A 26,826-nucleotide genomic window follows, 5' to 3' on the forward strand; every position below is an offset into this window, starting at 1 on the left:
AGATTTGGGAAGTGGTGAGAAGGGGTGAGGGAGGGAAATTTAAAGTACAAAGCAGGGGGCATAGCCAGAAGTCCATTTGGGGTAGGGGGGCCCAAAGGCGAACTGAAGGGGCCAGATATGCTCTCCTTCTCCCCTTCGCTGCATTAAAGCATATCTTTGCTGGTGGGGATGCAAAGCCCGGCCAGCTGAAAAGTGTGCGAATTTCCACACATGCTGCCAGGGCAGCACTCAAGTTGGTGGCATACTTCAGTTGCTGATGTTGGCATTCCTGCGCATGCTCAGTTCAGTTGTTGAACTGAGCATGCATGAGAGAGCCAGCATGAGTGGCTGGCTGAAGTGCACCTGCTGACTTAAGTGCTGCTCAGACAGCACAGGCAGGACTCGAGCAAGAGCAGTGGCGTACCAAGGGGGGGCGGTGGGGGCGGTCCGTGGCGCAGGCCTGCTACTCCGAGTTCGCTAAGCCTAAACTTCGTTTGTTCGCTGCAGCTCCCTCTGCCCCGTTACAGGTTACTTCCTGTTCTGGGGCAGAGGGAGCTGCAGCGAACCAACGAAGTTTAGCGAACTTGGAGGAGCAGGCGCGCGCCGCAGCACCCCCCCCCCCCCCCAGCGGCGTGCACCCGGGGGTGTGTCATCTAGTGGGGGGGGGGGGGGGCGCTGCACCGGGGGAGGGGGGCGCATCGGCGCTCCGCCCCGGGTGCCATCCAGGCTAGGAACGCCACTGAGCAACAGACCTTGTTTGTTTGGCGGGGATTGGCATTCCGTCAGCCATTAAAGCACAGGAGGTCTGAGCCAAAAGTGAAAGGACATAGGCCCCTAATGCCCCCCTCTCCCCATGGTTATGCCACTGGCATAAAGGTAGCTAGTTAAACCTTTTTGAGGCTTGTTTATTTTAATCATTCCCATAATAAAAAAAACTCCCTAATCCCTTATTTGTCCTGTTTGTTTCTGTGATAGAGCTTACAATCTACTAAAGATACAAATAGAAACAGAGAAAAATGAAGGCAGATAAAGACAATACGGCCTATCCAATCTCCTCACCCATCCATACCATCTACTATCCCTTCCTCTCTCTTAGAAATCCTATAACCTTATCCCAAACTTTCTTGAATTCACATACAGTCTTCGTCTCCACCAGGAGGCTGCTCCACATATTCTTTCCATGAAGAAGTATTTCCTTAGGTTATTCCTAAATCTGTCCCCCTTCACCTTCATCCTATGACCCCTCATTCCAGAACTTGCTTTCAATTGAGATACTCCTTTAGCGCATTTATGCCATGGAGATATTTAAATGCCTGTATCTGAATTCAAGAAAGCTTGGGACAAGTATATAGGATCTCTAAGGGAGAGGAAGGGATAGTAGATTGTATGGATAGACCACATGGTCTTTATCTGCCTTCATTTTTCTATGTTTCAATGTCAACCCTTTTTTCGCTTTTCTTCCAAAGTATACATATTGAGATCTTTAAGTCTGTCCACATGCACTTTACGATGAAGACCACTGACCATTTTAGTAGCTTCCCTCTGGAATAAAGGTACAGTCTCCAGAATTGTACATTGTACTCTAAATGGGATCTCACCGGAGAATAATACAGAGGCATTATCACCTCCTTTTTTCCTGCTGGCCATTCTTCTCCCTATGCACTCAAGCATCCTTCTGGCTTTTGCCATTGCCTTTTCTACCTGTTTGGCCACCTTAAGGTTATCACACACAATCACTACCAACTCCCATTTCTCTTTCATGCGCAAAAGGGTAAAGGGTCACGGATTTGATATACTGTTTTTCTGTGGTAAATACTTCATTCCCTAAACTACAACTCTCAGGTTTTTTGCAGCACAACTTCATGACCCTGTATTTTTTAGCACTAAATCTTAAGCTGCCAAATTCTGGATGATGCATGAAGCTTCGCTAGGTCCCTCCTCATGTTGTTCACACCATCAGGAGTGTCTACCCTATTGCAGATGTTGATACCACGCTCAGAAGAGGAAAACCTTACACAGTGTTTCTGTAATATCCCTCACAAAAATGTTAAAGAGAACTAGGCTAAAGACAGATCCTTGCAGCACACCACTTGTAACATCTTTTTCCTCAGAGTGAGCTCCATTTACTACTACTCTTTGTTGCCTTTCACTCAACCCACTTCCTAACTCAGTCAGTCATACTGACGGCACTCAGTCTTCTTGTAAGTTGTCTATGCTGAATCGTGTCAAAAACTTTGCTAAAATCTAAGAACACATAATCTAGCGCTCTCCCTTGATCCAACTGTCTGGTCACCCAGTCAAAGAAATTGAGAAGATTTGTTTGACAAGACCTGCCTCAGAAACCTCACTCCTTTCTGTTTTAGAAGCATTTCCATTAATTTATTTACCACAGAGGTCAGAGCAACCAGCCTGTAGTTCCTAACCTCCTCCTGACTTCTGTTTTGTGGATCTGGACCACATCTGCCCTTCCTCTGAAACCACTCCCAATTCTAGAGAAGCACTGAAAAGGTCACACAGCAAAGCCGCTAGAACTGCCCTGTTCCTTCAGAATCATCGGATGCTTAACATCCAGCACCATCACTTTGTCCACCTTTACTCAGCGCGTAGTTAGACTCTGGAACTCATTGCCGGAGAAGGTAGTGACGGCAGCTGGCCTTGCTGAGTTTAAAGGGGGTCTGGACAGATTCCTGAAGGAAAAGTCCATTGATCATTATTAAATTTTGGGTTTTTGCCAGGTTCTTGGGGCCTGGATTGGCTGCTGTCGGAGACAGAGTGCTGGGCTTGATGGACTTTGGTCTTTTCCCAGCGTGGCAGTGTTTATGTACTTATGTACTAACTAGCTTCTTACGAACACAGTCCTCTGAGGATTATTCAGTATCTACCACACTTACATATCTATTTGTGTTCTGCACTTCTATTCCCAGCCCTTCACACCTGTCAACAAGGAACGGAAATTTTTTGAGCAATTTCACCTTGTCTTTATCAGCTTCTATGTATGCCCTCCCCCCCCCCCCCCCCCCACCTTTGCCCTTGAGACTCACAATGACACTTTTGCACTGCTTCCTTTCACTAACATATTGAAAAAATTCCTTGGCCCCTCCATTTTATTGTATTGGCTAGATTTCTTCCATTTGCATCTTTGCTTTCTTGACTACTTTACCAGCTACTTTTAGCTTTTCCAGACATTCTGCAGTTTCTTGTAGTTTATGAAGGCTAGCCTCTTTTTCCTTACCTTTTGAGAACAAAAGCAGCCTTCATATTCTCTCTTTATAAAAAGGTCTGTTGCCCTTAAAATAGCTCCTTCTAGAAAAGACACCGCTTTTCTTCTTCTCCCAGATGTTCCCATCCAGCTAACAACTCCTTGAGGTATTTATTCTCCTATCCCAACATAGTTGATTTTTAAAAAAATCTAGAATAACTATTGAATGAACCCTCTCCACACCTGTCTTAATACTGAACCACACCATCCACGGACAGTCTCTTATGTGTTTTGTGTACAGTGTTGCACACATCTAGTAGCACTATGGAAATGATAAGTAGCAGTAATAGTAAACCCTTTGAAATGTCTTCCATAGTAGATGGCAGAAAGACATCATCCAGTCTTTCCTGTCCAGCTGCCAACCACAGAGTATGATCACTTGTGGGCTCATTCTTCAGCCAGGATGGCTTTTATCTTCCTCACTGGCACTCCTCCATTAACAGGGAAGTATCACTACATAAAAATCACAGTATTCCCAAAATCTGGTATGTCGGTGAGCAGGAGCAGACACACAAAACAGAAGAGAAGCTTCCTGACCTTCTCCTTTACACTTCCACCGCAGTTAGAACTAGGGCTGGGGATCTTGATTTGTAATACCATTATAATGGGCCCCGTGTCTGGCCACTAGGGGTCACCTTAAACAAGGACCCTTTCTCCTTCCTACCATCCCTAAAGGCAGTGAACAGCCACTCCTCAGCACCCCCAGCCCTGGCTGACCTAGTGATCAAATTGGGGGATCCTCCACATAGCACTGCACAGTACTCACTATGTGAGCCCACCACAACAGCCAACATAGCTTCACTTTAAGAAATAGACTGTTTGGCAATCCTTATTTTCATGGGATCTTTCTTATTAAATTTCCCTACAAAGACTCTTACACTTCTCTTTTCACATGTCATTTTAAAACAATTTGGTTGTGTGGCTGCTTGCTATATTCCTGTGGTTCTTAAAAACCGGGGCACTCCTCTGGAGTTTTGAAAGGGTGGGAGGGGAACGCGGAAAGATGTGGATGTGGAGAACTGGACATGCTTACCAGCTTCCCAGCTGGATTTCCCTTCCAGGTCGTGATAGCCAATTCGAGCAGATCCACATCCAAGACACAGACATAATCTGGAACCGGAACACAGGGTCAAGAAGAGACGAAAACCCAAAAAACAATGACACAAAAATACAACTTTAAAATCTTTGCTTTCTGTGCCAGCACAGTGAGTTTGATTCCCAGCTCAGGATCCTGTAAGCAACAGCATTTACAAACTGAGGGTATCATGACCATCACTCAATGATGCAATCTAGAAGATACCCAGAGTAATAAAGCGTGGGTAAACTCCCTGAGCTCAGAACTCAGCTTCAGAATCTCACAGTATGCATTCTCTCAGCCACAGGATGGCATAGCCGTGCAGGGGTAACGGTTTAAAATCCATGCATGCATTTGGAGCGGGTAAAGCAGGTATAAATCTTGTGCAAAAGATCGTGAACCAAAAACAGGGATACAGCATATGCCTCCAAGGTTCTTGGCAGCTCAGTTTACCTTTCTGGAGGTTGACAGCTGCAGCATCGCATCTGTTAGACAGATAGACGGCAGAGTCGTCCAAAATAAACCTTAAAAAAAAAAAGTTTGCAAAGTATAAGGCATAGAAGAGCTGTCCACATTTTCTGTTGTGTCTTCCTGTCTTGCTTTATGTCTGCTTCTCTTCTCCAGAGCCCACCCTCAGCCACTGTCCACTATATAACACATTTAGAGGAGGGGGAAAGGGAGCAATTTACTGGATCTGGAGTATATACATTTAAATAAAAAATAAATGCAGAAATTTAGCGATCAGTGCTCTGCAGAGGGTTAAGTTTAAATTCTTGGCCTCCAAACAACATTTTGCTTGGGCGACCTCCACAGCAGGAGGTGGGGAGACTTCCTTACTCCTCGTCAAAACCTTTACACATGTCTCTTGATATTAAAAAATTGAGCATCCTTTGTCCCTATCCACACCTGAAATGGGGATGGTTGGATTAAGCTAAGCATTGCCCCTACAGTGGCCCCAAATCAGCAGTACAAGTGATTGACTAGGAAGCTGCAATATCTTCAAAGTTAGAGGGCTGCTGCATAATGCTTGTATATAAGGGACACTTCAAATGGTGCAGTGCTGATATGATTTTTAAAATTTGTAACTGAGAGAGAATGGAATCGAAGGTTCATGAAAGCTGCTGTAGAGCTTGCGCCTCGGTGACACTGGGGATATACCTGAGGAGGAAGGTTGAGGTGTCCACGATGATGTTACTGGAAAGAGTGAAAGTCTCTGCGGTGATCACCGCACGGACTGGCAAGTAGAGTGGCCTGGAGAGGGAGGAACAGGAAAACGAGGGTTATGCAGTAAAGTCTCCAATACAGTGAGCAGGGAAAGCAAACTGGAATTATGTGATGGTTGTGGGGATGTTACCTGTAATCCACAGCACAGCTAAAGAGATGGGTATGAAGCACAGTGATCACTGTCGGAGGGAGGTATCCAAGGACTGGGTCATCAATGACATCCAGGAAATCCAGCAGCTACAAGGGGGGGGGGGGGGGGGGGGGGAGAGAGAAGGAGACAAAAAGAGCTTGAAGGGTTTTTTTTTTCTTGTTTTAAATATCTACGGTTCTCAACCCAGTCCTCTGGACAAACCCAGGCACTCAGGTTTTCAGGGTACCCACAATGAATATGCACAAGAAAGATTTGCATATAATGGAGACTGGGCATGTAAATCTCTTTCATGCATATTCAATGTGGATACTGAAAACCTGACTGGCTGGGTATGTCCCAAGGACTGGGTTGAGCACCCCCATTATAATCAGCAAAGCCATCACATAATGTCCCGAAACCTGTGGTCACCTGCATGTTATAAGTAGATTGTAAGCTCTATAGATCAGGAATGTTCTTTTATATAAATCTTTAGAAACATGTATATCCAGCAGTGCTGAGAGATACTACTGTGATACCAGTCTGGTGCCTTACTCAGATTGCTTAGAGCAGAGAAAAAGAAATCCCCAGCTCTCTGGGTGAACTGTTCTCTCCCTCTGCCTGAGCTCAAGTGCTTTGCTTAGTCATCAACTCTACGTATGCTACATCAATGAAAATCTTACTATTGTACTATCTCAGCTCAAATCCCTGACTCTCTTTCTCTCTATGGCCTCAAAGTTAAGTCACTTTGGAGGTCATTTGCTAATGGTTAACGCAAGCTACCTAGTGCAGGGCCCATAGGAATAAAATGGGCCCTCTGGCAGAAAGCACATGTGAACCATGAATAAAATAACCCATTTTATCTCTCTATGTCCTTATTTTAACAAGCTGTAACACAGCAATCATAAGTGCCCTTGTGAAGTGATGTACATAAAACAACTTCCATGTCTACTGTGACTCCAGAGGTACCTAACATTGCACTGTCTTTAAATTGTTGCAACTGAGCTATGTTGTAGTTAGATAAAAAAGTGAACCTAATTGATTAGTAACCCATCTCCCTCCATGTGCATGGCAGGGAACTCTTTTGTTTGCTTACCTGACTATACCAGCTCTGGTTAGTGAGTGCCATATGGTGCCTCATTGTTGCCCCATCAAGCCTCAGGGCCACCAAGAATTCCTAAATAAAGTTAAAAAAGACAAAATCTAAGAATTAGCACTTTAGCAAAAGAATTTTCTCCACAGACATTCTAAGCCACTCAACAAAAGAACAGGGTAAGATGAAACAAAGTGTGAGCTTCCTGATCCACAGCCATTTAACCCCTCTCACAAGACTAAGCTCAGGGTGTATTCTCCAGAGGCAAAGACAATATAACCAGGGGCATGACTTTATGAAGTGCTGTGTACATTGATAATACAGTATAACATATGAAGCCCACCCTTCTGCATCTGTCATTATCCCTGACTGTAGTGTCATTCCTACATTTCTCAGTACAGGATCCTCATACATCCCATGCCACAACAGCACAATGCCACACCTTGACATTTCTTTGGAAGTCCAGGTTGATCTTGATGGCCGCAGACAGCATCTTCAGAGACTGATCTTTCCTTCCCGCAGACTGTTTGCTCACCACCCCTTCTTCTGAGGGGTAGATTGTGGTGTCCAGCTTATCCGGTGGACAGAAAGATGGGATTTCCAGTTTTTCAGGTAAGAAATAGTCCTCAACAACAGCTGGAACAGACAAAACAGATGCTCTTACAAACAGGTTCAAGCATTTTCTCAAAGACATCAAGAAGGAAGGAATCTAATTTGAGCACACCCTTCTTAAGAGGACACTTGAAGAGTCCTCTCAGCAAACCCTCCCATGGAAGGAATCTGTTATCAGCATGACAAATGCACACAGTCAGTGTATGGGTGTGTGCACATGCGAGCATGCAAGCCCTGGGCTCTCAGATATGCCCAAGGCTGAAAGTGGCACAGGCTGCCAGCGGGCTTTGGGAACCTTCTCCCCAATTTTTCTCATGTTATTCACATCTTCCAGCGTACGAATCTATTGCAGATTTTATCACATGCAAAAAGGCAAACCATCTGCAAAAGACATATAAGGTCAGTGCCAGAGCCAGTGGTGGGAGGCAGGGATAGCGCTGGGCAGACTTATACGGTCTGTGCCAGAGCCGATGGTGGGAGGCGGGGATAGTGCTGGGCAGACTTATACGGTCTGTGCCCTGAGGAGCACAGGTACAAATCGAAGTAGGGTATACACAAAAGTAGCACACATGAGTTGTCTTGTTGGGCAGACTGGATGGACCGTGCAGGTCTTTTTCTGCCGTCATCTACTATGTTACTATGTTTCTCCTTTAAATGGGAAGCTTACTAAGACGGGACTTAGAAGCCTAATTTGTTGACCAAGTTCTCAACCAGAGAAAACAACAAGCTGTCACAGAAAGAGCCCTACTATGAGCTAGGACCCTAATTAAATCATGAAAAGCATCCACTAAGTAAGCTAAATCTGCTTCCATCCCTGGCAGAATTTCTTGTTGACTGTTTGCTCTTGTTCCAGATTAGTAAATTGTTGAATCCAACAGAGACAGGCTCTTGTAACATAAAAGGAGCAAATAGAAGACTGGCAACCAAGGGCATTCACCTCAAATGAGTATTTAAGTGCTACTTCTTACAGTACTGCACACAGGAGATATAGCTCTTAATCATTTTTTTGTTACAGCCATAAAAAGAGCATCTTATAAAGTGAAACTTTTCCTCCTCAGCAGGGAGCAGAGGATACAGCTGTCAATTTTTATGTTTCAACAATTTTTATTGATGACAAGTTAATGCAAGCAAATCCATCAGCCAATAAACAGATTCCAATAACCAAAGCAAACACAGTACAGATATAACAGCACATTTTTAACAAATACTTCCCCCCCCCGCCCCCCCCCCCTACCCACTATGATACAATTTTTATGTTCCACAATTGTATTGTTGACTATTAACAGACAACCAAGATTCAAATAAACCTAACTGCAACTTCCAGAACTTTTACCCAAATATACCAGCACAGCTGTCAATCTTTAAACCAGAATCAGGAAAGTCCTTCTCTGCTGATAGATCTTGAATAGCTTAATGTATAAGACAAACTTTAGGAGGCCTTTCAAGCACTCTCATAACTCGATTTGCTTGATGAGAAGGCGGCCACGAGGAAAATGAAATATTAAGAGCAACCTTGTAATCAGTAAAAAAAGGAAGCTCACCCTTCTCAAACAGCTGTCTTTTGTACGAATTTATCCCTCTTCCAGAGGGTCTCTAACAAATGAAGACCTAGACACCAGTGAAAGAGCTTATCAGAAACAGTAGAATGCAAAAAATAAAATAAAATAAATTTGAGTCCAAGGAATCCTGCTGCTCTACCCTAACTCTATAAAGCAGCAAAATCCTGTAGAGAATAATTAGGATGAAAAGAATTCTGTGCTTGATTCCTTTTCAACCATTATGCTTAGATTTAGATTTATTATTTATAACCAGCCCTTACCCAGGGCGGGGAACAAAAACAAAAACATACATAATACACAGTACAAACCACAAAAATACATACATAACCATAACATACTCAAACGACAACTCAAAGAGAACAATCTATACACTCACATCCTATTAAAGTTCCTTGCCCCTTAAAGAGGGAGAACATGCATCCCAAGGAGTAAATCATGTGTGCTCAGGCGAGGCAACATAAGCCAAACACATTAAATGGGCTTTCAAGTTACCTTTAAATGACACTAGATTAGTCTCATTTTTTAGTACTTGATGCAAAGATAAAATAAAATCAGTGAAGCCACTGACTGAAATTCAGCAGGAGAAATTAATACCGCTGAAGAAACTGGCACTGACTGGTCACAAATGTGTTTCTAAAATAGCTGCCATTCCTGCAGCTTCTGTTGAGAAACCTAGGGATGGCTCTGCAGCAGCTCCAAATTCAAAGGAGAGGCTCCCGATGCAAAGTTTCCAAAGGACCCTCTCTGGAATAATTCACACTTTGTTCGACCTGCAGACTGGCAAAGCAGAGACCAGATCCTGAATGGTACACACCACAATGGAAGCACCTTTTAACAGCTTCAGCTGGAGCCACCATCAGCTGTAATAAATACTAAGCTATGCACCAGGGATAAATAAAGCAGATCTTACCAGGGAAATGCAGAAAGTCAGGAAATTCTTACCAATGTAGACTTAGAATCAAGTGTCAAACCCTCCTTACCAAGTCACAGAATAAGGAAGAAAATGTGGGCAGGAGAATATGAAGGAAAGAGGTTGGGGAGGTGGGACTTAGGGACCCAAGCAGCACCAAGTGTACCCCAAAAGACTTAGGCTCGTCAGAAAATAAAGGTCCTTCCCCTCAGCTATTGAAGCACCAGGTCACCAACTGGTCCAAGGGCTAGTAAAATTTGTCATAGTAGAGCTGCACAGCTGACCATCTACTGGAGACGGAATACTGAATTGTTAGAGCTGCACAGGTTCCTTATAAACAGTGTTTCTCAACTTCAAGTCAAGTACCTCCTGTTGAACAAGTTTCAACAGAGTACCCCCGAGCTCCAATCAGCAGATAATTTTGAAATGAACATTCCAAAAACTGACATATTCTAATCACGAAATTGAAAATAAAATGACTTTTTCCACCTTTGTTGTCTAGTCATTTTGTGTTTCTAATTGTGTTGGTCCGAGCTCTGGTTTCTACTTTCTTCCATCTTCTCTTAACTCATCATTTTTCTCTTCCTTTTCCTTTCAGTTTTCTTCAATTCATTTTTCTGCCTCTGTCCATATTCATTCTTACTATCCAGTTTTCAATTTCCCTCTTCTTATTGTGTCTACCTACAGCTTTCATCTCTTTTCCCTCACCCTGGCTCTCCTATTTCCCAGTCTTTCACTAACTCTATCCTCTTCCATTCCTTCCATCCAGCCTCTCCCCTCTTTCTCTCCCCCCCCCCCCCCCGCCCCCATATCTACCCTTGCATCTTTGTCCCCCCAGACTACTGGTGCTGCTCCTTCTCCAGACCAGCAGTGGCAAAACCACCAAAAGCAGCCTTGGGGCCGCAGTCTCCATGCACGCACTGTCAGCTCTACTGGTCCCTTGTCCCCATCTATTCTGGAGGGCAAAACTGACCGTACAGGCATGGAGGATGCAGCCCCAAGACTGCTTCAGGTTGTTTTGTCGCTGCTGCTGGTCTGGAGACAGTGGCAGGAGAGAGGAGAGGAGAGGAAGGTCTGTTGCGTACCCCATTCTGAGGTCTTGCATACCCTTTGAGTTATATATACTGCATGTTTCAGAACCTTTGTTTGAGAAGGCACAACACAATTCTGTACTCTATCTTCACCTGCTGGTCGATGGTCACAAAACCCCCACAAATTTCTGGACTGGTCTGCTGCTGATACTAAGGAATGTATCCATATAAAAAATAACAAATAACATTACTACAAAATATGAATAAACAATTTTAAAAACTTCTCTTAATACTGGCCAACAGACTGAAAACCCACATTCCATTATCGATTGTCAAGGATCAAGTGGGCTTTGTTAAAGACAGGCAATCAGGGTTGAATTTTATAAATTACTTTTGGCCATGATGAGAAGTCAACAAGATGACTGCACTGCTGTAGCAGTGGGAGATATCAAATGGAATGTGCATGGTTTGTACAGGCCGAAAATTTGTGAGTGTTTTCCAGCTTACAACAGGGAATAGATGTACATTCAACCAAACTTTCACCATTGGGTTTTGCACCAGCTCAGAAGCATACATAGATTTTTTTTTAAGTACTTGTTTTGACCAGGGCTTTACAGGAGGGATTAATTGTCCTTTCCCCATTTTTATTTATTTTTTTAAATTTCCACCTCCATATGTCAGCAAAGTAAAACTCATTGCTTCATTAGTTAATTGGTGGACTTTATAAGTATGGAAATTGCATAACTGCTGCTTCCATACAAGTGCTGGCACTTCTATGTGGACGCTGCAGAGCTGATTCCACTTTTTTATGCATGTGTACATCTGCAAAATGGCTGCACCAGCTGTATATTCCAGTAAATTCACGTTCAGCAGAATTTCTTGTAAAATACAGAAGGAACTGAGCATATCTCAGTCTGGATGGCACAATTATGATCTCACTGACCTATGGAAATAGGCCTTCATGTATGGCTGAAAATTTGCATAAAGAGAAATGGCTAAGTCATCTGTTTATCCTCATGTGATTGCTGTTCCACTGAATGTTTATCACCTTGTTTCTAATGCTAATTTTGTGTTGTGCTGGTCCACTGTAAGTATATACCTTTATGGTACAGAACTATTTTCTCAGACTCCAGGCAGAGGTAGCCAAGGTCCTCCTGACCCTTGTGTTTGGAGACGCTGAAAATTGTTCCATTGTGCACATCTAAGACGATTTCTCCATGGGAGCCGTCCAGCCTCTTGCCATTTTCCCCCTGAAGAAATGAAAATGATATGGCTCAGATGACGATCTGTAAGAGTGTCCTTGACCTCCCACCTGAGTGCACTGGGTAGCTCACCTTGGCTTCACACAGTGCTGTGAGACGTCCCTTCCCAATGTTCACCACAGCACAGAAGAAGCTCTGAGCTTGCTGGCAGCGCTGCTCTGCCTTCTTTCGTGCCTTAGCCTCATTAACGGAATAAAAGTGTGAATCGTCGTCCTCAGAGTCAGAGTCTACAAAGGAAAAAAAGTGTAAAAAAGTCATAATGTAGAAGTAGGAAGGAGTGGATGCAAACATTAAATGCTTTTAATTTTTGTACCATTTTTGGTACCTGTTGTACATTGCTTTAAATTAGATTGCAAGATCAAGAAACACATTAAAGAGCGGGCATTAGGGGCAGAAGGACAAGGACTCAGAACACATCAAAGAAGGTTTTGTAGGGGTCAGTGCTGCCTAAGCAACCAAAATCACTAGCTTTCAATTCTGAACATGGATTTGGATTTAGTTACTCACCTTTCAAAATCCAAGTTCAAGGTGAATTACAAGCTTGGGTAGACAAGGAAAGTTACTCACCAATAGCAGGTGGCTCTCCTAGGATAACAGGATGAATATTGTTACAGCTGGGCGATGTCAGCAAATAGAGCCCAGTAGGGTAAGCACTCCCCAGCATTCTTTCTAGAAGCATTTGGGAGCATCCCATCCCATCACGCATGCATGCATCTTTCCACCCACCATCGTCATGAAGGACCAGCTCAGTCTAACATGACAGCTGACAGAATTCAACTCCAAGGGGGAGGTGGGCAAGGAAATAAGACTATTCGTCCTGCTATACTCAAAGAACACCTGCTACAGGTGAGTAATTCGCATTGTATGGTCAGTTTTGACTTTGAACTGTTCCTGTTTCGTTTACTTAAGCCACATTGGTGAAGCATAGTGAATGAAAGAGTCATGCAGTCCACCAAATCCAACGTGGAAGATAAAACCAGGAGGCAGACCTTGTGAAGAACAGTGTTCATTAATAAATTAAAAGCTCCCAGGAGTTTAACATTCAGTGTCTGACATGGTTTCACCAGAGATACAGATGCATTAGGGGCAACAGTTACTGTGTTTGGATTGGCATTTCACTGTTGACTTCGGAATCTCCTTCCTTCCTCAGAGAAGCATTCCAACTAGTGAAACATGTCAGTTGACTCAGATGATATCACAGCACGCACACTATTGAAGGGTTTCCTGGCTGCACAGGTTCTGAAGTCAGTGAAACGCCAATCCAAACGCAGTAACCATTGCCCCTTACACAGCCTGTTATCTCTGGCAAAACATGGCCATGTCAGGCACTGAATAAGGAACCCCTGGGAGCTTTTATTAATAAAGGCTGTGTGCTTCACAAGGTTTGCCTCCTGGTTTTCTCTTCCGCACCATACATAAGAACATAAAACTAGCCATACTGGGTCAGAGCAATGGTCCCTTTAGTATTGGAGGATACACATACAGAAGACCTTTCCTCCAATTTAAGAACAAGAAATCCAAAGTTAGTCTGCCATGTGACGCCAATCTGGGTCAGACCTGAGGGACTTTGATATTGAGGAGAGTGGTGAAAAGATCAAACAACAGGGTGCTTAAAAGATCTTCTAGGCAATGCCCATATTCAAGGGTCACTTGTGCATCCTCATGACCTGACTCAGTCTGCCACCAGATAATTGTTTTTCACTGCCAGGTAAATGGCTTGGCCCATCTCTCACTGGCTTACCTGGTTCTCAGCCTCCTGCTCCCTGGCTATTCTACTACCAGCAACACACCTGGCATACTCTAAACTGAAGGCCTTGTGGCCTGTCCCACTATTTCTTCTCTGAACAAAGCTCCAGGCCTGCACTCTCTTACCTAGCTTAAAGGCAGACTTGCACATCTGGAAATTCTCCTGCTGGTAAGTGGATCCAAACAGCTTGCCAGGGAAGAAGGTGTTGACTGGCACTGTGCCAGAGAAAGAGACCGTGTTACCAGAGAAAGGGCGGGCAGGCTCCCACATCAAGAGGTCATTGTTTATCCTGTAAGAAGAAAGAGGGTGTCAGAGAACAGGGAGTGGGGGAGCTCTACACTGATAAAGATGGGTGGTACTGGTGATTGTGCAAATATACTGGAGCTGCAAGTACACTGGTGGGGGGGAGGGGGCAACAGGATGGGAGGCTGTTTACTTCTGTAGCTGGGAGTAATGAAGGCACTGGCAAAGGGAAAACTGAGGGGGAAGGAGCACTGATGCACTGTGCATGGCAGGACAGCAACAATATAACATGCAGTCACTGTCAGCATTGCTTTTGTAGCTGCATGATAACTGGGTGGAAATGGTGGGGGGGGGGGGGGGGGGGCAGGGTACTGGTAAACTAAGGGAAATGGGACTTGATATACTGTCTTTCTGTGTTTTTTGCAACTACAGTCAAAGTGGTTTACACAGTATATATATTTGTACCTAGGGCAATGGAAGTGACTTGCCTAGAGTCACAAGGAGCTGAAGTGGGAATCAAACCCAGTTTCCCAGGATCAAAGTCTGCTGCACTGGCTACTCCTCTACTCCTAATGGAGGAATTCGGTCCTACAAAGAGAAGAGGGGGAAGATGCTGGACACCTGCGGGTGGGGGTGAGGGAGAGAAACTGTGCCCTCCTCTCCCCCACCTAGGTTGCAGTGGTGGTACTATGTATGCACCAATACAAAAGGTGAGAAGTGAGATGGGGGGGGGGGGGGGGTTAATACACATACACTTGTGTAGCAAGGGTTGCTGAAGGGTAGGAGTGAGGTACACTGGCAGAGATATTGTACACATATCGTCTGCTGCAGGGGAGGTACACTGGCAGCTGGTCTGGTGTGTATTTGCGAACATATGCACATGTGCAGCATGGGGCACTGCAGGGCCTAAGTGAGGTACACTGGCAGAGGGACAGGGATGTTGTATGTGTGTGTTCTGCTACAGGGGATTTTGCTGGGCAGACTCGCACTGCTCATTACCTATTATAGATGCTCTCATAGAACTCCTTGCTAGGAAGGAAGATGTGTGCGCAGGGAAAGGTCACCTCTAGTGTGTACTGAGACATGGCCACTGTGGCTGCCTGGAATTCAGCCATCTCTTCAGGGTCTCCTGGGATCACCATCTGGAAGAAACAGAGTAGAAAATATGTGAAAAGAGAGACCCTGACATTGCACGCAGTAGCCATGAAAGAAAACCCTTGCCAGTAGAAGTAAATACCTGACCCTGCTAATCCACACCAGTTCCTTCCATTCCCAACTCTGAAAGGACTTTCAAGAATTTATAAAAAGAAAAAAAAATGGGAACATAGAAATTAGTTTTCACATTCTTGGCAAGTTAGAGTTATCTATGTATAGCATTCTACTTCTTGGGGTCACCTACATCCACTCACACTGTCTTTGCTGTTAACTGAAGGGGGTGGCAGGAGTGGGCCAGGAAAAAGGTGAAATTTATTCATACCTATTAAATTTCCTAAGTCCCATTAGACCAGTCCACACCAGTGGGTTGTATTCCCCCGACCAGCAGATGGAAAAAGAATAAGAACAGATAAATTCTGGCGACATCACCGGTAAAGCAGATGCAGCCTTGAGCTAGTCAGTATATTTGCAACCAAGTCTAAGCAGAACTAAGACTCCCTTCAAGAAGATCCTCTGAAAACTCACAAAATGAATTATTGCAACAATTAAGACATTGCCGTCACTCTTCATAAAGGACTGCTGAACTCTAATAGTCTGCAGGAAATCGCCGGGAGGGAACTGGACTGGTCTAACAGGACTCAAGAAAAGGAAATTAACAAGAAAGAATAAACTTCACCTCACTTTTCATCCAGCAAGATTGCCAGATGGGAAAAATTTTCCCCGCCCAAAATCAGCCCTAAACCAGCCCGTCAAACCCCGCCTCCCACATCACCAGCCCCGTCCCGACGTCACCCCTGACGTTGTTAACCCCGCCCCTGACGTCGACCACACCCCTCAAAAGTTTCTATTGGACCACATCGGACCAATAGAAGCCCCGGGAAAGCTTTTATTGGACCAAATTGGACCAATAGAAGCCCTGGAAAAGCTTCTATTGGACCAAATTGGACCAATAGAAGCCCTGGAAAAAAGCACACAGCGGCCACAGGAGAAGAGCCCAAACCCGCACCCCGCAGCCGCCGAAATTTTGCCGCAGCTGCTCAAAGAAACCCCGCCCAGTGTTGCGGGAAGACCGCAACCCTGGCAACAATGAGCAAGACCAGTTAACACCAGTGGGATGTACCAAAGCTTATACATCTGAACACAGGGAAGACAACTCTCCCTGTATCTCTGCCCTGTTGAAGGCACTGTCGCCTTTAGCCCATAAATCCAGTTTGTAGTGCTTCACAAGAGAGTGCAGCGAGGACCAAGTTACCACCTGAAAATGTGCTCTGGAGAAATGGCTTGAGTCTCCACCGAGGAAGTGGCCTGGGCTCTAGTTGAGTGGGCCCGCTGTAGCCATCTAATTTGCCAGAATGTAAGCAGCTTTGATGGCTGCCTCGATCAACCAAGCAATGGAGGCCTTAAATGCTGCATTCTTCTTGCATGAACCACAAAACAAAATGAACAAATGATCCAACTCCAGAACTCATTAGTAACCACAGATACTTTAACAGCACCCTGAATGCATCCAATTCACCCCCAGCATAGAATCCCAAGGAAAAGAAGGTAACGATACACCTGATTCAAATAAAAAGGAGAGACCACCTGAAGGAAGGAATCATTTGCAAGGAAACAGCATCATCTGAGAAGGACAAATAAGGATCCTGACTAGAAAGAGCCTGCAGCTCAGAAATTCTGAGCTCAGCAAATGGCTACAAGAAAGGCTGTCTTTAGGGTAAGATCTTTCAAGAAAGCCACCAGGAGAGGCTCAAAGGGTGCCCCCCTGCCAATGCAAGTAACAGAAGGATGAGGTCCCATTGGGGTAAAATCAAATAAAGCAAAGGCTGAAGCTGTTTGACCTGCTGCAAAAACCAAACAACATCCAGCTTAGAAGCCGAGAAGTGCCCTAGGGCTGCCACATGAACATGAAGTGAATTCAGGGTCAGACCCAGATAAAAGCCATCCTGCAAGAATGAGAGTACGAGAGATATTTCACCTTGCAGGGGGAAAGAGACTACTTGTCACATCAAGCTTCAAGCTTGTTGACATAGGCTACCACTGTCACATTGTCCAAGAAAACCCAAACTGCCTTCCCTGAAGAAGGGGGAGGAAGCCCTGCAGAACCAAATTTATTGTCCTGGCCTCAAGTGGATTAATGGAGCAAGAGGTGTCCCACTACGTCCACATGCCCTGGAACATGTGGGACTGACAATGGGCTCCCTAGGGACTTTATAAGAGATTTTTTGCTGGTTCATTTGCATATTTGGTAGCCAGTAACTGTAATGATCTACCTATAGAAATTCAAATGCAATCTAACCATGCAGCATTTTGAAAACTGATGAACATTTGTTTTAGAAAATATTTCAGATTGAATTAATTAGCTTTTATCGGTTGTTTGTTTTTAATGATCTGTACCTGTTCCTGGAATTGGCCCAGTTTATTGTTTAATAGTACGTATGGGATACAAATGTCATGTAATATAATGTAATCAACCAATTGTCCAAGTAAGGTTGCACCCATACCCCCTCTCTGTGGAGGAAGCCAGCTACTACCACCATTACTTTGGAAAAGGTTCAAGATACTGTGGTCAGACTAAAGGATAAGGCCTGGAGCTAAAAATGTTTGCCCAACAAACAGAAGCGGTGATACCCCTTGTACTCCTGCTGAATGAGGATGTGAAAATAGGCCTCAGCCAAGTCCAGAGAGGTCAGAAATTCCCCTGGGTGAACAGACATGATCACCGATCAAAGGGTCTTCATGGGAAACCAAGGAACCCGCAACGCTGCACTAACATCTCTGAGGTCCAAGACAGGCCGAAAGGACCCGCCTTTCTTAGGGACCACAAAATAGAGGCGTATTGGCCATGACCCTGTAGCACTGGTGAACTTCCTCTACAGAATCCAGTTAGATTAGACATGCCAATATGTTCTAAACAGCCTGCCTCTTGAGAGGAGAACCGCAGAGGGAGACCATAAGGGTGATGTAAACTGGGGAGGCAAAGTCCAAAAACAAACTTTGTGAATCACATCCTATTTGTTCTAGTGTGGGAGAGAACCCCTGACCTTGATTGGATCAATTTTTAGAGTGCAGAAAAGGAGAAAGAGGTCCCCCCATCTTTTCTAACACCACAGAAGGCCTTCCCTTTCTCATCCTTAGGGCTGGGGGCCTCCCAATGTCTTCCTAGAGTGGTAACAGCCCCAATCTTAGAGCTTGTACTGAACCCCAGACACTCTGGGTCCCCTAAACTTATCTTTAGGCAGCTGATAGGGCTTTGCATTAGTGAGGTTCATCACCGACTTCTCTAGATTCTCGCCAAACAGTAGCCGACCCCTAGAGGGCAACCTACTGAGGCAGTCTTTAGACGCTGGAACCTCTGCCCAATTGCAGAGCCAAAGCCGGTATAGCCTATTCTAGAGGCAATAACTTGAAGGACATATTAAGTCCAACGGAATTGAAAGTTGTACAAAAAACGAGAACATTAACAGGACATTACAGGTGTGGCACCTGTTCAATATGCTGCTACACTCTACAAACAAAGAGTTTCTACAATAAAGCAACAGAGTGCTTGAACTCAACCACTTTACAAACTGTCTATCTGAATATGTCATTTACTCTATAATATGTCCGTGCCAAAAAGTATATATAGGGATTACCATGAGGGCTCTGAGAATTAGGCTATCAGAGCATAAATCTAACATCAAGCGGAAGGTCCTAAAAGAGCCACTTGTAGAGCATTGTGTAGAAAAGAAACACTCTTTTGATGACTTGAAATGTTGTGCAGTCGATAAAGTGGAGCAATTAAGTAGAGGGGGCAACAGAAAGCTGTTGTTACAAAGAAAGGAAGTACAATGGATTTTTGAGTTAAAATCGGTAGAACTATCGGGCCTCAATAGCTCGATTGACTGGCATGTCTTTTACTGAAATGTCCATCCATGTGTCAGTTTACCTTTAAAAAATTACAGAAGGAGGGGTATATATACAGAGAGGACTGCTGGCGTGTGACGTCATGGACGCCATTTTGAACAGATTCCTGTGACTAAAAGCAAGTGTAACAAGGGTTGATGCTTTAGCCAGTACAGCTTTATATGTAATTTTTCTTGCAAATTTCATCGTTATGATGTCTTCAAGATATCGGATATTCGCCAGCGAGTTCCTGAAGAAGCCGTCATTGAGTGAAACAGTGGCCCCGTCAAACTTTATATTACATGCTGGATCCGCAATCCTGAAATTCCCAAGCTAAGTGTTTCTTTGGGACATTGATGAAATTCTAGTAAATTCTTTAGGAGATTTTCAATGAGTAAATGATTAGGAGTTTTTTGCCCTATGATAGAATCTGAGCACTGGATACATTGTGACAAATTCAGTAGCAGAGTTCAAAACTTCAGACTAAGTGTCTAAGGTTTCTGAGGGCTTTTTCTCCTGTATCAATGAATCTTCAGGCAGTACGAGAGCTACTGTAAATGAATGAAGCTAGAGCTTGCAACTTTTGTACTAGGTTACCAATTGCTTTAGCTGCTGCCGAATTAGAGTACCTTGAAGGAGGTCCCTCGTGGTCCGAAGCCACATGGCACCGAGAGGACCAGGGGCCAGCACTAGGTCAAAGTGAGAAATCCCAGCAAGAAACAGCGGAGGAAAACCCGAGTCTACCTGCGGACCACCTCGAGTGCACCAGGGGCCAGAACGGGCATCACACTGGCACATCCCCAGGTAACCCCTACAAGCAAACTGAGAACAGGAAACAGAATCGCCACAGAGACTGACTCTGGTGCCTGGAAAATCCCAGGACCGCAAGACAGGACCGTGAAGGAGATCCCCTCATGGCCCAATGACAAGAGACGGAGCGCAACCAGAGCCAAGAGGACCAGGGGAACATTGGACACCGGCTGCCATGAGACACTGAAGGAGAGCCAGACACGCAGGAGAGGTCTCTTCCGCTGGACCCAGCGACAGGTGATGGAGCACGCAGGGCACAGATGCGGCAGTGCGGCAGGCGAGTAACAGATGCTGCCAAGGTAGGAACCGGTGCCCAAGATAGTCACAAGGGACGATACCCCACTGCATAATGAAGCCGCAGGCTGAAAGCCTGCAAAAAGTTGGGAAAATATGGGATACAAATGCAACAAATAAATAAAAGCACAGACCCAACCAGAAAAAACACACGACCTTGTCAGTGGACTTGAGAAAAGCTACAAGAACATACACAAAAAAACCAAAGAAAGCGAAACTATACACTGGTCTTCTTGGTAACCCCTGTGACTAGAGTCAACTGTAAGGAAAGGGAAAAATCAATCAGCCTCTTCCCAGGGAAGGGGGTAGGGCTGTCCCATAAGCCTGGTCCCATGAAGGATGGAACATGGGTTTTCCCATTTCTGACAGAGCCCAATGGAGAGGGAAGGTCTTGGCTGGCAAGAATGTGATGACCTCCCCGGTCTCCTCCTGGGGTGCCACAGAGTGCTGGAGCACTTCAAAAAGCTGGTCTATGAGAGCGGGGAGCTTCTGCCCCATAAACAGCTGCACCAGAGACTCTGCCCTTCTCTGGTGGCACCTCCCTAAACTCCAGGGAGTCAGAGCAAGTAGAAGAAGCAGAACAGGTCAGTGTATCCTCCTCCCATCTGAGAAAAGTCATCTGATCCCCCACTGGCCACCTGGACGTGCTTCTTGTGTGTGTGTGGGTGGGGTGGAGCAAGGAGGAGGAAAGGAGGCCGAGGGCTGGAAGAGATATGGTTCAAGAACCCTCTGGAGAAAAAATGGCCAGGTCAGGCCCTCTCCAGGCAGCCAGGTTCCTACCCAGCCCATCAGAAAGGCCACTGCCAGCACAGTTTCCTTTCTAGGTCCCTCTCCTACCTGCTCCTATCATGGTGGATCCAATGGTATGTCCCCTGCACCTCCCAAGGAAGCCCCCCCCCTGAACTAACAGATTCCCAAGAGCCCTGCAGCCAACATCCAGTATGGCCACTGCTCCCACAAAAAGTGTGTGTCAGCAGTATTTTGGCCCGAGCTCAAAAAGTGCTCCACCTCAGCCTGCAGAAACAGCTGCAGCGCCGTGCAGGCAGGCAAGCTCTCTGACTCGCATTGGCTGCAGCTGCACAGAGGGCAGGGAAACCCTCACCGGAACTGCCCCAAGAGCTTCAGATCCAACTGTGCCCTTACTCTAGAACATAAGAATAGCCTTACCAGGTCAGACCAATGGTCCATCTAGCCCAGTATCCAGTTTCCAATAGTGGCCAAGCCAGGTCACTACCTGGCAGAAGCCCGAACTGTGGCAACATTCCATGCTACAAATCCCAGGGCAAGCAGTTGCTTCCCCAAGTCTATCTCAATAACAGACTGTGGACTTTCCCAAACCTCTGGCAGAGAGTTCCAGAGCTTAACTATTCGTTGAGTAAAAAAAATATTCCTCCTATTTTGTTTTAAAAGTATTTCCATGTAACTTCCTTGAGTGTCCCCTAGTCTTTGTACTTTTGGAATGAGTAAAAAAAAAAATCAATTCACTTCTACTCCTTCTACACCACTCAGGATTTTGTAGACCTCACTCACCCGTTTCTTTTCCAAGTCGAAGAGCCCTAACCTCTTTAGCCTTTCATCATATGAGAGGAGTTCCATCCCCTTTATCATTTTGGTCGCTCTTCTTTGAACCTTTTCTAATTCCGCTATATCTTTTTTGAGATATGGCGACCAGAACAATGCAATACTCAAGGGACGGTCGCACCACAGAGCAAAACAGAGGAATGATAGAATTTTCGGTCTTATTCACCATCCCCTTCCTAATAATTCCTAGCATCCTGTTTGCTTTTTTGGCTGCTGCCACACACTGAACAGATTTCTGCGTATTATTTACGACGACACCTAGATCTTTTTCTTGAGTGCTGAGCGCCAAGGTGGACCCCAGCATCAAGTAACTATTTCAGATTATTCTTTCCAATGTGCATCACCTTGCATTTGTCCACCTTAAATTTCATCTGCCATTTGGATGCCCAGTCTTCATGCAATATTTCACAGTCCACACTTGCTTTAGCAACCTTGAATAGTTTTGTGTCATCTGCAAATTTAATCACCTCACTGATCATTCCGATTATAAACATGTTAAACAGCAGCGGTCCCACTTATTTCATTATTAGCTCAACACTGGTAGTTTTCTGATAGATGGTTCTGACTTTACACTGACATGACTATAAATTGGGGGTATATGTGCTAACTACCAGTTAATTAATAATATGCAAAACATAGCAGCGCATTGCTACATTGAAGATAATGCAGCCATATTATCATGCTGCACTCTGTATATTAGGTTGTCCCACATACATGCTTTCTGGGCTCTGCCCATGAATCTTCCCATTGTCCATCAGAACAGTCCTCTGGACATGCAAAGCTCTTTACCACCCCTTAGATATTCTTGGACTAGAAGCTAGTTTGTCAGCTGTGTTCAAATCTTTTTGATGCTGCTTTTAACTCTTAACCCTTACTCATTTGTTCAGTACTCATATTTTATCATTCCCACCTTAGTAATTCCCTTATCTCTTATTTGTCCTAATTAGATTGTAAGTCCTGTCGAGGAGGGACTGTCGCTTCATGTTCAAGTGTACAGCGCTGCGTATGTCTAGTAGTGCTATAGAAATGATAAGTAGTAGTACTGATCCCTGCAGCACTCCACTGTTCACCCTCCTCCACTGACAGAAATGACCGTTTAATCCTACCCTCCAATAACCAATTACTAATCCACACCAGAACCTTGCCTCCTATCCCATGACTCTCTAATTTTCGCAGGAGTATCTCATGAGGAACTTTTTCAAAAGCTTCCTGAAAATCTAGATATACTACATCAACCGGCTCGGGAGGAGGAGAGTAAGACTGGCTTTCTTTGTTGTATTTATCTCCTTCTTTCTTTTTTATTATGAAACTATAGGCAGCTGAAAACAAAGCTGCAGCAGCAGCCATCTCCTTCTCCTGAACATTGTTTGTTTGTAAGACTGTAGAAGGGGAGGTGAAGGTGGGGGACAGGGACCCAAGCTCTAATGACAGGGGCCCCCTTGGGACCCGTGCCAGTAAACGAAATGGGGACCAGAAACAATGGGAGGTGCAAAGCAGGCTAAAATCATCCGGAGATGGATCATGGCCCAAACCCTGTGGGGGGAAAAGAGAAAGCCACAGAATTCAACGAGCCAGTCACCAGTCATAGCCAGGTGCTGTGGGAGTCAGGCCATATCAAAAATTTAAAAAAAAAAAACAAAAACCCAGCTGCACCAGTCCAACCTGCATCATCTGCTGGAGGTACAGAAATACTGACTAGCTCCTGGGTGCACCTGCTGTTATACTGGTGATGTCACTGGAATTTGTCTGTTCTTTCTCCGTCTCCATCTGATGGTCGGGGAATATAACCCACTGGTGTGGACTGGTCTAGCTGGACAAAGAGGAAAATTCAACTAACTTATCTGTAATGGGGTTAAAATTAAATGTCAGCATAGAGGTAAAGGACATATATATCTTTTTCATCAATATACATTTACAAAGTAGCCACCCTATCTGTACCTCCACTCTGGAAGTATATATAGACATTTACATCTGCTCTGAGGCAGGCACAAATAATCTGCTTAAGTTTCTGTGGATACACGCCTTATGTTGCAACTCCATCTCAAGAAAGCCTAGGTGTATATTGTGGGAAAGAGCAAAGTTACTTACCTGCAGCAGGTGCTCTCCAAAGTCAGCAGGTCAATCATTCTCACAACTGGGTGATGTCATCCAACTGAGCCCAGTGTGGATGTTGCCCAGTGCCAAGTCTGTAAGAGGCCTTTGGTAGCATCCCACTACGCACGTACAGATGCCTTCCCACCCGACTCCATGCTTGATGCAACCTGGCTACAGCTTGGGCCTAAGGGAGCACATGGAACTGAAAAATAAAGGAAACTTAAAAACAGGACAAAATGACTAGGGACTCTAAGGGGAGCAAAAAAGTGAAAATAACAAAGAAAACGATTGAAGAAAAGTGACAAAAACCCTGCAGGGAAGGCACCAAGAGAAAAAGTTAAACTGAATGAGCTGAGGAGAGATAAAAACTGTGACCTCTTCTCAGTGGGAAAACAAAGATTGCTGGTGCTGCGCTTACACGTCAGGTGGGAAGGCACTCACACATGAACAATGGGATGCTGCCAAAGGCCTCTTAAAGAGACAGAGCGCTGGGCAACATCTGCTCCGGCTCTATTGGATGATGTCACCCAGTTGAGATATGGCCTGCTTGTCCTTAGAGAATATATGCTATACATTTTGAGCATGTACTTTTAGACATGTATATCCCTGGTTAATTTTAAAAGCACCTGTATGTAAAACACTGTTTGAAACCATATCCCCAAAGGACACAACTGAAAAGCCATTCCGGGAACAGGGGCATTGTAATTAAAGGGATCCTTTTAGACTGCTCCTTTAAGTTGGCTGGAGACGCAGTGTGTGCCATAAGGTAGGTCACTGGCTTCCTGCCAGCAGAAGCTGGGCCCTGGTTTTGCTTGTGAGGGGTGAAGGGGGTTTCCAACCTCTTCTGTCTCGTACATGGTCCTCTTGGAGGAGAAGGGGGAAGGTTCCAGCTGTTTCAGCTCACAGGGGCTCTCCACAGAGGACAGCTCCATCTCCTGACTCTTCTCCAGCATCGTATCCCAGGGAGAAGTGCTGTGCGGAGGCTGGAAGGTCACCGTAATTCTGCCAGAGCACAAAGAAAGCAAGAAGAAAACAGTGAAAAACCTCTCTACTACTGAACCAGTTCAGCATGGGCAGTAGCAGTGCAAGCTTCCCTCATATACACTCTGGCTCACCACAGGACAGGCATGGTAAGAGAACAGTATAAGCTCCCCATAGGCAATGACAGTGCAAAGACCCTTAACATGCAGATGCAGTCACAAACAACAGCTATACTATAGGCATCAGCAGTGTAAGCTTCTCACCCCCCATCCCCCACATACATTCTCCCCCTCTGCAGAACAGGACAGCACTGTGCTAACCAATAGTACTTCTCAGACAACTTACTTTGGAAATAAATATTTCTTCCCCGCTCCTTTGTGCGAAGGGTCAAGGGCTTTGCTGACATGAATACAAGGGACTGCAGCCTTCTCGCCATCCTCATAAACACCTGGAAGATAACAGTAAGATTTTAAGAGCTGCTTTAGCCTCTGAAACAGGCAGTGAGAACACCATCACTTCTCCCCAGCCCCAAGATCTGGTCAAAATTCATTGTTTCCCATCAAGGCCCTGCCCCTGCAAGATATCTCCTCTTCTCTCTCATCCAGGCCCTGCCTTCCCACATGGTTTCCTCCCTAACTGGCCTTCATTTAGGTCCTCCTTCTGCAAGGCCTCGAGCTGTTTGTCTAAGATCTGGAGCGGGAGAAGGGATCCTAGGTGTCTGTATAGAAGAACACAACCTCTACCAGCCCTCCAGTTTCCTACCATGCAAGTCACTGAAGGTGAAGTCCAGCTTGGTAGGATTGATGTGTGTTGCCACAGAGGCAGCAGCACTGCTACAGAATCCAGTCTGGAACTCAGCATCGGTGAAGTCCAGTCTCATGCATTCCCTGCGGACAGCCTTCTCTGCCCAGGGCCTGCGCTCTACATCAGGCCGCAAGTCTGGTATTGGAAACTGAAGCCGCAAATGAGCCTTGGGCGATGTGACCCTGAGTGTGCTTTGGTGCTCTGTAGCAGATGGCAAATCCACCTGTAACAGATATGGACAAAACATGAAAAAAATATAAATCAACCCCCACTCTAATGTATTCTGCCCACCAGGCTCTACATACAAAAACTTACTGGTAAGTTCATTAGTGACACCTTCCTACTGAATACAGTGTGTAAAGATTTTTTTTGGCTACCTGCATGTGGATGCTGTGTGGAACTTCCCATCTTCTCAGAGGCTGATATTCAAAAGATTTGTCCATATGTCAATTACATTGATAATCTTGGCCAGCCCCACTGATCAGAAATTTCATCAGGCCCACTCTGAAAAGCCACCTGCGCACATACTACAGGTGGTTTTGTACCCACGTATCTTGTGCCTGCATGGGAGCAGGTAGACAATACACACTGAAAAATGTAAATCTTTGTGCCTACTTTCACAACTCCAATCTACCACCACTCTTTCATGCTGGTACATATACGTACACTGTTAAACAGAATACTTCCCCCCCCCACACACACACACAGAAGAGGGAGCAATCTTCAAACTGGTTTTACAAACAGAAAATAGATATTCATCTGCACAGAATTATTCAAACATTGTCCTTTAAATAAAATACCAATTGATTCTAACATCCTTTTAGGTCCTGTCATATCACACATATCAGGCTTAGCAAGCCCCAAGGACTTAGCCAGCTTGAAAAATGGAAAGCTACTGCCCGCCTGCTCACCAGTGGCAGAGATGTGCTGGTCTTTGCACTGAAAGACCGTTCCCAGTCTACGGCTGATGGCAGGTGAAAGATAGGTCCTAGCCGGTCCACAACCCCCAGCTCCACATCTGCATAGAACTCTGCCAGCTCCACAGACATTTCCACACTGCGCTTGGCTGTAGTCTTCTTCCGGCTGCTCTGCGGACAAAACATA

The 26,826-nt window shown here is 45.1% G+C and overlaps 1 protein-coding gene across 3 annotated transcripts in view; it reads right to left on the minus strand.

Moving 5' to 3' along the window:
* Window positions 1-26,826, minus strand: part of ATG2A (autophagy related 2A) — a 114,548-nt gene that overhangs the window by 51,326 nt on the left and 36,396 nt on the right. For all 3 annotated transcript variants that reach the window (XM_030217736.1, XM_030217737.1, XM_030217735.1), the window contains exons 14-27: window positions 26,634-26,810; window positions 25,681-25,945; window positions 25,264-25,366; window positions 24,777-24,939; window positions 15,121-15,263; window positions 14,004-14,167; window positions 12,204-12,358; window positions 11,969-12,119; window positions 7,200-7,393; window positions 6,761-6,841; window positions 5,668-5,774; window positions 5,472-5,564; window positions 4,767-4,837; window positions 4,272-4,348 (exon numbers count right to left, since the gene is read on the minus strand). In XM_030217736.1, coding sequence (XP_030073596.1) covers window positions 4,272-4,348; window positions 4,767-4,837; window positions 5,472-5,564; window positions 5,668-5,774; window positions 6,761-6,841; window positions 7,200-7,393; window positions 11,969-12,119; window positions 12,204-12,358; window positions 14,004-14,167; window positions 15,121-15,263; window positions 24,777-24,939; window positions 25,264-25,366; window positions 25,681-25,945; window positions 26,634-26,810 — 1,944 coding nt within the window. The remainder of the gene's footprint in view (window positions 1-4,271; window positions 4,349-4,766; window positions 4,838-5,471; window positions 5,565-5,667; window positions 5,775-6,760; window positions 6,842-7,199; window positions 7,394-11,968; window positions 12,120-12,203; window positions 12,359-14,003; window positions 14,168-15,120; window positions 15,264-24,776; window positions 24,940-25,263; window positions 25,367-25,680; window positions 25,946-26,633; window positions 26,811-26,826) is intronic.

Source organism: Microcaecilia unicolor, chromosome 11, assembly GCF_901765095.1.
Source record: "Microcaecilia unicolor chromosome 11, aMicUni1.1, whole genome shotgun sequence".
NCBI classification, from domain to species: domain Eukaryota; kingdom Metazoa; phylum Chordata; class Amphibia; order Gymnophiona; family Siphonopidae; genus Microcaecilia; species Microcaecilia unicolor.